Source organism: Papaver somniferum, chromosome 9, assembly GCF_003573695.1.
Source record: "Papaver somniferum cultivar HN1 chromosome 9, ASM357369v1, whole genome shotgun sequence".
Classification (NCBI taxonomy): domain Eukaryota; kingdom Viridiplantae; phylum Streptophyta; class Magnoliopsida; order Ranunculales; family Papaveraceae; genus Papaver; species Papaver somniferum.
In genome coordinates, this window is record NC_039366.1 from 95,469,105 (window position 1) to 95,482,812 (window position 13,708).

Sequence of the window (13,708 nt, forward strand, 5' to 3'; positions counted from 1 at the left end):
GTGATATGTATCACTCCCCCTTAGTCAATACTCCATCTCACATGAAAACCACTCCCTCTTACACAATGATCCGAAAACCATATGTATTTGTAGTGTGAACTACATATTAATTCTCCCCCTTTTTGTCAATAAAATTGGCAAAGGTACAAGAACGGGCTCATAATGAAATTTTCGTAAGAGGCATTTCATGACCGAGAGAAAGAAACACACATCATCTTATTTAGATGCAATCATATAGCCGAAGCTAACAACATTCATCAAGGAGTTTAAAGATACAAGATAACCCCTCTAAAATTCCACAGCCGCACACCCCCTCAAGATATAACCATTAAGCACAAGTTCAAAATAACTCTCCCCCATTTGATGTCTTTCCCGAAAGAACAACAGCGAGCGACCTTAATTTCAAGAGAAAAAAAGGATTTTTATTGGACACCAAAACCATGTGAATGATTTTTATATCCAAAACTCAATCAAATTAATCATAAGTAAACCCATGATTAATTTAATCGGAATACATAATCAAATTAAACACAAAAGTGATCAATTTAATTCATTGCTCAACATAAGTAAACTTACGGAGCAACGACTAAGTTAACCATACAAGAGAGTGATTGGCTTAATCGTACATATACTCAACACAAGAGAAACTTGTGGAGTAATAACTAAATAACCAACAAGATGATTAATTTAGTTCTAATATGCTCAACATAAAGTATCTTACGGAACAACCAACAAGGCTAATAAAAATAATCAACTTTGTCGTATCGTGCTCAACATAAGACACATTACGGAGCCTCACGGTAATATAAAAAGGATGGATCAATGAAGATCAATACCATGGAATACACAAGGATTCATTATTTTGCACAAGAATATACAATAGCAATAATCCTTGGATACAAAAGATTTTAACCTATCTTCCGTCAAAGATTGACAATATATGCTTAACTTTTGTATATGTCAAAAGTCTATTCATTCTTGAACCAATAAACGAATACCGATCATGAACGACTTTACTTTTGACAAAATATGGGACAACATAGTTCACGGACGTAAATACCAATATCCCATAACAAATTGCAATATCACAAATCATAAAGATTAAATACTGCAAAACATCATCCTCCAAAAAGTTTTAGAATTTAAACAAAAAACCTAAAAACAAGAAGATGAAAAATAATAGCTATGTGTAGTCACAATCATCGTTATTCAAAGCACTAGTTATTCTTCCAACTAAGCCAAAAAGAAGACATACTAGGCAACAATATCTTTGAGAAATTCTTTATCATTCCCGAACTCCTTTTCGTCAACAGCCATAGGAACATAAGGTTCGTGGAGATAGGAGTTGATATCAACAACCCGTCTTGGCTGAATATGTCGAACCAGGGCTTTTTGAATTTCCAAATATCTTAAAACGCAAGCCTTCATATCACGAATCTCCTTTCCTACTTCCTTCAACTCATCAAGAACATCGGAAAACTTCTGAGAGTTAGAAGGGACATTCCTTGGCTTTCTTGTATTCCTCCTTTTCCTTTTTAAGGACGGAATAACTGGAGATTTTTCTTTTTCCTTGATTGATGGCTTAACAATCATGTTGACATCCTTTCCATCCAAAGACATGATGCTTATGAGAACAGCTATAACCAACTGATTTTTGTGATTGGAATTCACACTCTCAACAAGCGGTCTTGAGATATAAAGAATATCAAAGAGGAAAAAGGAATGTAGGTTTTGAAACCTTTAAACAGGTTTGTGGACGTTCAACTCTAAACCCTATAAAGAGTAGAATTGTCGAAAATAACCCTTCCTTTTATTTGATAGACATAAAAGAATAAACCTAAAACAACTTTCCTAAAGCTTGTGCGTTCACAACCTTGTCTCTTTTGATCAGGCACATGAGACAAGATTTACCAATCAACACAATTAATTTGTTTTGTGGTGAACAACGATTTGTCCACCATTTTCCTCTTGAGAGGAATCCTATGACCTATGTATATCAAAACGATTTGACCATACTTTCTTCTCAAATGGTCTTGTTTTGTCTTTGGAAACAGACTTCTTAAACGAAGATAAAATCTTACATACCTCAGCAGTCTTCTGAGCAAGTTTAAGCTTCCTTGCTAATTGATTCGCTCTTCGTTGAAGTTTTTTGGCGTGCCTCAATTGATGTTTGTACTTGTCACATCTTGATAGTTCATGACCCTTTTGTGAACAAAATGATCACGTCAATCTTGGATAATAATCAGGCATCTGTGGTGCGACTGCAGCTAAACACAAGGTAGATCCTGAAACATTACAGACAGAGTTTCCAAAGGATGGGTCAATTGAATCTTCCAACTTGATTGGGTTCTCTTTTTCACCGAAACCATCAAGATTGATATATGTATTGCTAAAGTTATCAAAATCAATGTTTTCACATAGAAGACCGACACTTGATGTCTTGTCTTCATCAGAATCATACATCTCCGACATCTCATCAAGTGTTACAGCAAGACCTTTACTTTCTACGATTTGGGCACTCATTTGCAAAATGACCAAAACCTTTACACTTAAAGCACTGTGGCATATCCTCGTCATAGGCCTCGTCAACGTCCCTGTTTTTAGGAGGAATGCGATTGTGAGGTTTATCTGATGACTTAGGTTTGTCTCTTGAAAACCGTTTACTTCTATTCAATAGAATATACCTAAACTGTCTTGTGATCAAGGAGACTGATTTTTCAAGATCTTCATCCGAAAAATCACCCTCAGACTGATCATCCTCAGATACATAGACAATTTTACTCTTATCAAGTAATTTAGTGTTCCTCTGTGCTTTGAAGGCAGCATCCTTACTGATTTTGGATATATGCTCATGATCAAAGATCTTTAGCTTTCCAACCAAGGTATTTCTCGAAAGATTATCAAGGTTATTTCCCTCAACGATGGCATGTTTCTTAGACTCGTATCTAGATGGCAGCGATCTGAGAATTTTTATCACAATGTCCTTTTCAGGAATAGTCTAACCCAATGCAAAAGATGCATTAACAATTTCAGACACTTTGTGATTAAACTCATCAATTGTATCTTCATATGCCATACGAAGGTTCTCCCAATCGGAATCAAGGTTTTGAAGCCTAGCTTCCTTTTCACTGGAGTTAACTTCAAATACGGTTTCTAAGATATCCCAAGCATCTTTAGACCGAGTGCAATTAGACACATGGTGCTGAAGATTTGGGGTACTGGCATGTATAATAGCATTCAAACCGTCGGAATTTTGCTTTGCAGCATTTATCTCAGCAAGAGTATATTCACCAATAGGTTTGGTAACAGTTTCATCTTCAACTGCCACAACGGGAGCATTATAGCCATTAACAACATATACCCATGATTGAAAATTAGGTGCTTGGAGAAAAGCTCGCATAGCAATGTTCCACCATAGGTAATTAGAGCCATCGAAGGTTGGTGGTACGTTAATCGAGATATCACCTCTGTCCATAGAGTCAGATCGCTACAAACACGGACTTGTAAGGTCTTGAATGTGTTTTCCTGCTCTGATACCAATTGAAAAAGCGGGGATCTAACAACACCACCCAATATTTCGCTTATCAATCTGTATGGACTAACTCCGAAATACTTTCTAGAGAATCAACTAGACAGTCAGACTCAATCTAGGTAAAAGTATCTCAAGGAGTTAATATCTCTCTCTTGTTTTGATTTACTCAAGCTAATAGAAATCAGCGAGTCCTAATCAAACACAAGGAATAACTTGGACGATACCAAAGACCAATGTCCAAGGATCAATCAATGACAATCAAACAACCAAAGGTTGGATTATACCAATTGATGATCTACACGCACAATCTGTATTATTTCAATTATAAAGATAAACAATATAATGCGGAAACTAAAATAACACAGACACCAGAAATTTTGTTAACGAGGAAACCGCAAACAGAAAAACCCCGTGACCTAGTCCAGATTGAATACACATTGTCTTAAGCCGCTACAGACACTAGCCTACTCCAAGCTAACTTCGGACTGGACTATAGTTGAACCCCAATCAGTCTTCCATTGATCCAAGGTACAGTTGTACTCCCTACGCCTCTGATCCCAATAGGATACTGCTCACTTGATTCCCTTAGATGATCTCACCCACAACTAAGAATTGATACGACCAAAAATCACAGGCTTTAACAATAAACAAATATGTCTCACACACACAAGTCTATCAAAGGATCAATCTGTCTCCCATAGAAAAACCCTAAAGTTTTTGTTCCGTCTTTTGATAATAATCAAGGTGAACAGGAACCAATTGATAATATGGTCTTATATTCCCGAAGAACAGCCTAGATTAATCAATCACCTCACAACAATCTTAATTGTATGGTAGCGAAACAAGATGTCGTGGAATCACAAACAATGAGACGAAGGTGTTTGTGATTACTTTTTATATCTTGCCTATCGAAGAAATCAAACAATCTCTATCCAATCAATATGATTGTACTATTACGATAGAAGATGCAAGATCAGGTCACACAACTACGATAAAAGTAGTATCGCTATGGCTTCAAAACCCCAATGAAGTCTTCAAGTCGTTAACCTGGTTTTAGAAGAAGAAAACCAAAGGTTAAAGGAGAACCGACTCTAGCACGCAAACTAGTAGCACACGTAAGGCGTGGGGATTAGTTTTGCAGAGTTGCTAGATGTCCCCTTATATAGTCTTTCAAATCAGGGTTTTTGCCTTAGTTACAAAGCAATCAATATCCACTGTTAGATGAAAACCTGATTTAGATTCAAGCTAATATTTCTCAACCGTTAGATCGAAAACTTATCTTGCCATACACAAATTACTGTACACTTCTAGGTTTGTTAACCGCACCCAAACTTGTACATTGTTGGTTCAACAATAGTTTACCAAAAAGGTTAACCATAAGAGCATTTCATACCAACCATGTTCTTCTTCACCATAACTAGTTCAAATGACTTAAATGAACTAGTTAAGAGAGTTGTTTAATTGCAAGGAAATCTTATGTAACTACACAAGACACAATTAAAGAAAAGATGATTTGATTCACAAGAATCGGTTCATGAACTTTACTAGCCACGGTTTGCAAAAGCATTCCTTAGTCTTTTAAGATTAAGTTCAGAGATCATTTTTAGATATATATAACCTTCTCAAGTTCGCATACTACGTTCGCGGACTTAAGACACCGGACAGAGTTTACAAACTCCGGCAGAATTTCTCGGGTTTGAGAACTTCGCCGGTTCGCGGACTTGGCACTTGCCATACTTCCGGTTCTCTTGATCAACAAAGTTTGAGAACTTCAGTTCAAGGAATACATTGGTTATGTAATCTAAACTCTCATTACAATATTTGAAACTTTCTTAGAGGACGTTATATAGTTGTTACACCATTTCTCGTCAAAGCAATTTCCAAAGTGATTGAAACATTCATGACTTTCGTCACTAGGTAAAGATAAACTTGGTCGAAGCGAAAAGCTTACCAACACATATTTCGAGATATAGATAGGCGAGGTGTACTCGGCTCGAAATACCAAATGTGTATAATTTATTCTATATATATAGCATACGACTTTTGTCTCAAAGAGTAGGAGATAGAATAGATAGACTTTTGAGTGACAGATATGTTCAAGTATCCACATGCCTTTTTGTCTAGAAGTTCCACCGGTTCCTTGAGTAGTCCATCTACTTGTATGATGAATCCCCATGAAGTGCTTGAGCTCAACTAAACTTATTATCCTAGTCTGAGACTTAGCTATAAGAGACTAGAAATCAAGACTTATAGTTTTGATCACTAACATTGACAAACATGCTTGAGATAGCAACGCATGCGAGTTTGACCGAGCAGTGCTTTAACACCTAGTATTATCAATCACCTCACAATAATCCTAATCGACGCAGCGAAAAAAGATATTGTGGAATCACAAACGATGAGATGAAGTGTTTGTGATTACTTTTCTATCTTTCCTACCAGAGATATAAATCTCGAGCCAATTATTACAATCGCACTCGTAACGATAGAAGATGCAAGATCAGATCACACAACTACAAGAAAAGTAGTATCGGTCTGGCTTCACAATCCCAATAAAGTCCTTAAGTCGTTAACCTGGTTTTAGAAGAAGAAACCAAAGGTTAAAGGAGAATCGACTCTAGATATGCAACTAGTATCACACGTAAGGTGTGGGGATTAGGTTTCCCAGTTGCTAGAGTTCTCCTTTATATAGTCTTACAAATCAGGGTTTGCAATCAATGTTAGCTTGTTACACACAAATTAAATGTCCAATTTTGGGTTTACGAACCGTTCCGAAACATTAACATTTGTTGGTTCAACAATAGTTAACCAAATGGTTAGCCATCTGATCATTTTCATATCAACCATATTTTTCTTCACCATAACTAGTTCAAATGACTCAAATGAACTAGTTAGAGAGTTGTTCAATTGCTTAGATCTTATGTAACTACACAAGACACAATCGAAGCAAAAACGGTTTGATTCACTCGAATCGGTTCATGAACTTTATAGCCACGGTTTGCAAAAACATTCCTTAGTTTAAATAAACATGAGTTCAAGAAAAACCGATTTTAGATATAACCTGCTCAAGTTCTCGGACTGGGTTCGCGGACTTAAGCTCACGGAAGGAGTTCACAAACTCCAGCAGAAATTCTCGGGTCGAGAACTTCCGCCAGTTCGCGGACTTGGCTCACGCTACATTCCGTTTCTCTTGATCAACAAAGTTCGAAAACTTTGGTTCAAGGAATAAGGACTTATACATATATGTGTTTCCACAACAATGCTTATATCCTACCAATGGTTATGTAATCTAAACTCTCATTTCAATCATTGAAACATTCTCGGAGGACGTTATGTAGCCGTTATTCACAGACCATTTTTCGTCAGAGCAATTTTCAAAGTGATTGAAACATGACATGACATTCGTCACTAGGTAAAGATGAATTTGGCTAAAGTGAAAGCTTACCAACACATATTTCGAGAAATAGATAGGCGAGTTAAACTCGGGTTGAAATAACAAATGTGTATAATGAAAGTCTATACATCAGCACGAATTTTGTCTCGAGAGTAGGAGATAGAATAGATATACTTTTGAGTGATAGATAAGTTCAAGTCTCCACGTACCTTTTAGTCGATGAAGATCCACCAGTTCCTTGAGTAGTCCTTCATCTTGTATGATGATTGCCATGGAGTCTTGAGCTTAACTAAACTTTCTATCCTAGTCCGAGACCTTTAGCTATGTAGGCCAGAAATCAAGACTTATAGTTTTGATCACTAACATTGACAAACATGCTTGAGATAGCAACGCATGCGAGTTCGACCGAGCAATGCTCTAACAAAGTCAATTCAGGCCTATTAGTCTTAGAAATTTTAATTTCAGAATTTTTACTAAGATTATAACCACAAGGATGTATGGATTGATGGAAAGTGATATTTGTCCAACAAAGTGCTTTTATAAAAGGAAGGTGCATTCAAGAACAAATAGTCTTGGCTTCGGAAATGATAAATGAATTGGAAAAAAAAAGGAGAGGGGGTAATGTTGGGTTAAAACTTGATATAACACAATCTTATGATTCACTGAGTTGGGAAACTTATTTGAAGCTATGAAGAAATTTGGCTTTTCAGAAAAATGTGTGACATCAATTGTTTATGTCAGCAAGAGTATCAGTTTTAGTTAATGGAGGCCATGTTGGTTCCTTTCAAGTAAGTAGAGGATTGAGACAAGGTGATCCACTTTCACCAATTCTATTTGTAATAGCCGATGATGTATTGAGAAGAAGTTTGTGTGAAATGGTAAATGAAGGTAAAATCATACCAATGACAAACAGAAGGGGGATTCAACCAACTCATTTTTTTTTTGCTGGTGATGTTTTCTTGTTTTCCAATGGTCATAAAAGGAACTTACAAATGATCATGAAGTTGTTGAAAGATTATCAAGAATTTACTGGTCAAGTGATTAACCGATTAAAAAGTAAAGTTTTTGTTGGAGTGGTAACAGAATTGAGAAGACAACAAATAGCTGATGAGTTCCGAATGCCACTCTCCAATGTTCCTGACAAATATTTTGGTGTAATCTTATAGACAGGAAGTGTGAAAGCAAGTACAATATTTTTTGTTTAATAGGAAAGAAGAAATTTTATTAAGCTACTGAGAGTAATTGATTACATCAGCGTTAATTGAACCTGTAAATTGCGCAAGCCAATTATTACACCATTCTTCAACTACTGATAAAGATTTCGCATAAGCTGTTATTTCATGTGCAGCATTGTTTCCTAATCTTAGAATATAGGAACATTTCCAGCTATCTAACAAATTAAGAAAGTAAACAATGTCAACTGTTAAACTCCTAGTTGTCCACTTGACAGAATGGAAACTGCCATTTATTGCATTAACTACATTAATATTGTCTCCTTCTAGGTGCAGATGTCCGATTCCTTTCCTCACAGCCCATCTCACTGCTTCCAATGTCGCTTTTCCTTCCGCTTGTTCTGCATCTAGAGATTTCCCTGGACAACATCTTACTCCTTCGCAAATTCTTGCAACATTTTTAAGGATTAGTCCAATACTAGATACTTTAGTATTATGATTATAGGCTGCATCAAAGTTGATTTTAACATAAGGTGACTCTGGTTTCTTCCATTAAGAGGATGGCACCATATTCCCCCTTTCGTGGTTATTAGTACTTGTAATCTGCAAGCTTGCATACCAATCTCCTAAGTGTTGTTTAGCTTGCATAGCTATGGTTGTTACTTGTACCTGCGCTTTATAAAAAATGACAGCACATCTGCTTTTCCATACATACCACATAGTAAAACAAATAACATTGAATAAATATTGATCTGTTAGTCTATTTTGCACATCAGGGATAAACCAACTTTTTAACCAGTCAGTAAATCCAACACCATTATTGTAATTCACAAGTATTGTATCCACAGAATTCAAGACATTTCTAGTGAACATACAATCTGAAAATAAATGATCAATAGATTCCGGCATTGAGTTACAGAAAGGACAAAGAGTTTCCTTATGAGAGCAGAATTTCGAAATTATGTCTCTTGTAGATAGACACGTATAGAGAATCTCCACAAAAAGTGCAAAATTCTTGGTGGAAGTTTGCTCTTCCACAGAGATGTCCAAACAATATCACTATTGGCAATCAAACTAGACACATTAATAATAGCATTAAGGATAACATTATAGGTTGATTTAACTGAAAATAGTCCATTACTAGCCGGTTTCCAAATAACCCTATCTTTTCCAGAGTAAGGAATTCTAGTTGCTAGAATGTCCTTTGACGTATCCTGGCCAAATAATGCTAATGGTCCCAAGTTTTAGCGTCTTTGTCAATAAGTTGATCAACAATGCTCATATATCTAAAAACAAACTGAGACCTGGGAGGTTGATTCCGATTCGGTAGCCATATATCCTTCCATATAGAGGTATCTGTGCCATCACCTATCTCTACACAATAATGTTGTTTTACAGTTTCTAAACCCTGACATATCCCCCTCCACACCCACGAGCCGTGAGTATTAATAGCATCATTCAGAGGTTTAAGATTATAGAAGTACTTACCTTCTAGGATTTGAACCCAAAGAGTTGTGGACTCATGCAAAAGTCTCCAGGCCAGCTTGGCTAACATAGCTTGATTGAGTATATGGGACTTCCTAATATTAAGACCTCCTGCCTCTTTAGGCATGGAAATATTCTCCCATTTCTTAGGGACGAAACCTTTCTCACCTGCATTCTTATTCCACCAAAAACGTATTTGAACACTATCAAGTTTATCTGTTATTCCCTTAGGCATGGGGAAGACAGACATTTGATGAGTAGCCATGGTACCTAACACAGACTGAGTTAGAGTAGTTCTACCTGGAGGATTTATAAATTTCGACTTCCAAGGGAGAAGTCTATCCTTTATCTTCTCAAGCAAGGGAGTATAAGATTCAACCTTGTTCCGTTGAAGAATGAGAGGAACACCAAGATATTTGTCCTGCAAGGCCAGTCTTTTAATGTTCAAAATGTTAGATATTTCAACTTTAACATTATTCGGCACTTTGGGGATAAAGGCTAACCCTGATTTGTCAAAATTCATAGACTTCCCTAAGTAGCTGCTGAACTGTTGGATGACAGTGGATATGATTCTAGCCTCCTTAGAGTTAGCTCTAGCAAAAATCAAACAATCGTCAGCAAAAAAAAAGGTGAGACACACTAGGACAATTCTTGTTAATTTTCATATCATGAAGCTTATTAACTCTTTCTGCTGACTGCAGAGCTCTAAAAAACGAGTCCATACATATTATAAAAAGGTACGGAGACAAGGGATCACCTTGTCTCAGTCCTCTTTGGGGTGTAAAAATCTCCCCCGGAGAGCCATTCAACAACACATAAGTAGAAACTGTCGAAACACATTGTTCAATCATAAGACAGAAATCATCACAGAATCCTAATGTTTTCAAAGTGGCAAGAATAAATCTCCACTCTATCTTATCAAAAGCCTTTGACATATCTAATTTAGTTGTCATCCAACCCTTTTCTGACCTATTTTTCCTCATAGAGTCAATCAGTTCGTGAGATATAATTATATTATCAGTAATAACTCTTCCAGAGAGAAAAGTTGTCTGAAAAGGAGAAATAAATTTGTTTAGTAAAGTCTTTAATCTAGCTGCTAATAGTTTAGATATTATCTTATTATCCACATTGAACCAACTGACGGGCCTAAAGTCAGCAGGACTAACAAGACAGTTCTTTTTCGGAATTAAAGATGTAAAGTTGTGGTTTAATTGTTTCAGGAGATGTTTAGAGTGAAATAAGGCTTGAACCATCTTAACAACATCTTCACCGACAGTCGGCCACATTTCCTGGTAAAATCCAGGGGGAAAGCCATCAGGACCTGGCATGGTCCATGGCTGCATACTGAACACAATCTATTTTATCTCCTCAGCGCTTGGCTGATTAGTTAAGAGAAGATTATCAACCTCAGTAATACAAGGCTCAATGTGACTCAGGTACTCATGCGGATCAGCAGGATTTGTAGTTCTACTCATGTGAAGAAATTGAGACCTAATAGTGTCAGCAATTTGATCCATATCGGTCAACCACAACCCTAAGTCATTTTTATATCATCTATTTGAGTCCTTTTCTTCCTGAAGTTTTCCTTGTTGTGGAAGTATGCAGTATTCCTGTCATCATATTTGAGGGCATCCTCTTTACCTCTTTGAACCCAAAAAGCATGTTCAACATTATACCAATGTTCAAGGCTATGTTTTAATTCAATAATTATGTTTCTATCATGCACACTATTTCTACTTTCTAGGTCCTGAATTTGACAAACTATTTTCCTAATTTGGGTGTTGATATTCCCAAAGGTATTATGGTTCCAGTCCTTTAGGACAACTTTGGCATCACACAAAGTTTTAGACAGTTTGTAGGCATAAGATCCCTCCCTATTAGAGTTCCAGCTATTTGGAATCAAGACTTTGCAAGAGTCATCCCTAACCAGGCCTTATTAAATCTAAAAGGCCTTTGGGTAGAGTTATCTTTTCTAGAAGTGGTTAATAAAATAGGGCAGTGGTCACTTCCAATGGAAACCAAATGGTAGACAGCTAGATTAGGAAATTGCTCCATCCAGCCGAGCGAAGCTAGAAATCTATCTAGTCTCTCTAGGATAAGTTCACCTTCATCTCTCCTATTAGTCCAGGTGAATGGATTTCCTATATAGGGTAGACTAACTAGGCCAACTTTATCAATAAGCAAATTATTAGCATCTAGAGAGGATTGAGAAGGAGTGATACCTCCTTCTTTTTCTTCTCTATTCAAGATAAAATTTAAATCCCCAGCAAGGATCCAGGGATAATTGTATTGAACGCTAATGTCAATCAAGTAGTTCCATTGATTTTCCCTATCAACATCATTCAATTTTCCATACATACAGGTGAAAAGAGACAAATTAGTTCTAGCATCAAGTTTAACTAAACAATTGATAATATTGAACATGTGATCCACAACAGTGAGGTCAGTGCCATCCTTCCAGAGAAGGCATAATCCACCATAATAACCTATTGGGTCATAGAATAATATGTTGGGGTAATTGTATCTAGCTACCAATCTCTGCATCTTTTTCCTATGGGATTTAGTCTCACACAAGAAGATGATGTCTGGGTCATTAGCTCTAATTAGATCCTTAAGATGGTTTCTAGTATTTTTGGTACCAAACCCCTGAACATTCCATGAGAGTATTTTCATTTTTGAAAATTGAAGAGAAATAACCGAAAACTGATGAACAACAACCCTAGTATTATGAATGGGAGAATGAGAAAAATAGATGAAAAATTTAAAGAAGTTGCAAACCTGATTTGCAGTTCTCATCTGAGATTCAATAGGTGGGGCTGATGGGGTTTTCCAGTCAATCCTCCGTTATCTACATCCTCCATAGTGAAATCATAATCTCTTGCATTAGTGGCTCCAGTCTCAGTATAACAGACTCTACCTTCAATTTGGGTATGATCGATTTCATGATTGGTGCAGCTAGGGTTCTGACTTTGATTTGGGAATTTTGTTCAATGAGAATGTAGTTATCCTCGATCTCGTCGTCTCTTAGACTTTTATTTTTCCTCGGGTCGGGTCTTTCCTCCTCCGAATCCATCAGCCCATTAATCTGATTTTTTAGCCCATCAGCAGTATCCGAGTTCTCAACACATTACATCATCTCATGGATTTTATGCTCATTTTTAGCATAGAAATCTGCAAACTGCTTTTCTGTCATGCGATAAATGAACAGATTCCATGTTATTTCTTCACACTCCTCCTCATTATGGTCAAGGACAAAGCAGTGGGTGCAGATTTTTTTTGGTTGCTTTTCGAAGTGATATTTTACCCATACTCTTTGTTTTGTTGCAGTTAGAAGCCAAACACCACGCTTGAGAGGTTTTCTCAAGTCCACTTCAATTCTTGCGTTCACCATTCTTCCTCTAATTGAGAATCCCGGCTTGGAGTCTTCATCAATTCTTCTCCCAATATCCGAGCACATCTTGTCAATTATGCCTCTGTCCAAGTGTTCCAACGCTAACCCACTCATTAACACTGAGAAAACTTGATGTGTGAGGGAATAATCCTTTAGTTGAATAGAAGCATCATATTTTTGCAAAACGACCATATTAAAATCCATAATCCACAGAACTTTTTTTAGTACATCTTCCACCTCATCTTCATTTTTGAACTTGAAGACATACATGTTACGGCTCATTGTGTGTATCTCCACCCTACGATACTTCCTCCAAATAATATTCACATCTTTTTGAACTCCATCAAAGTCTGCATCATCCTTTGAAATGATTTTTCCGATGAGACAGTTTTTCCACTTATTTGCTGCTTCATCAACTTCCTTAGCCGATATTAGACTGCTGCTTAGGTTTACTGAATGACTTATGTTAGTTTCCTTCATCCTTCTAGTAATGGCTGCCATGGATGACAACTGGAGATTTGAGATTTGATACATATTGGTTATAAACCCTAAAATTCATTTTCTTTATAAACATGTACATTCGATTAGGGTTTCTCGGATTGTAGCTCACTATACCAAAAATATTATCCTATTTAGGCTAAGTGTAACAATGCAGAAAGTGATATCCGCAGGAAATCTTGGCTCTATAGTTGGTAACCGGAATACAAAAAATTTTGAGTATATTTTCAGCGCTT

The 13,708-nt window shown here is 36.7% G+C and overlaps 1 protein-coding gene across 1 annotated transcript; it reads right to left on the reverse strand.

Moving 5' to 3' along the window:
* Positions 1-12,710: 12,710 nt before the first annotated feature.
* Positions 12,711-13,475, reverse strand: LOC113312305. Its single transcript, XM_026561068.1, has one exon. The coding sequence runs from the start codon at positions 13,473-13,475 to the stop codon at positions 12,711-12,713; it is 765 nt and encodes a 254-aa protein (XP_026416853.1).
* Between the last annotated feature and the right edge of the window lie 233 nt (positions 13,476-13,708).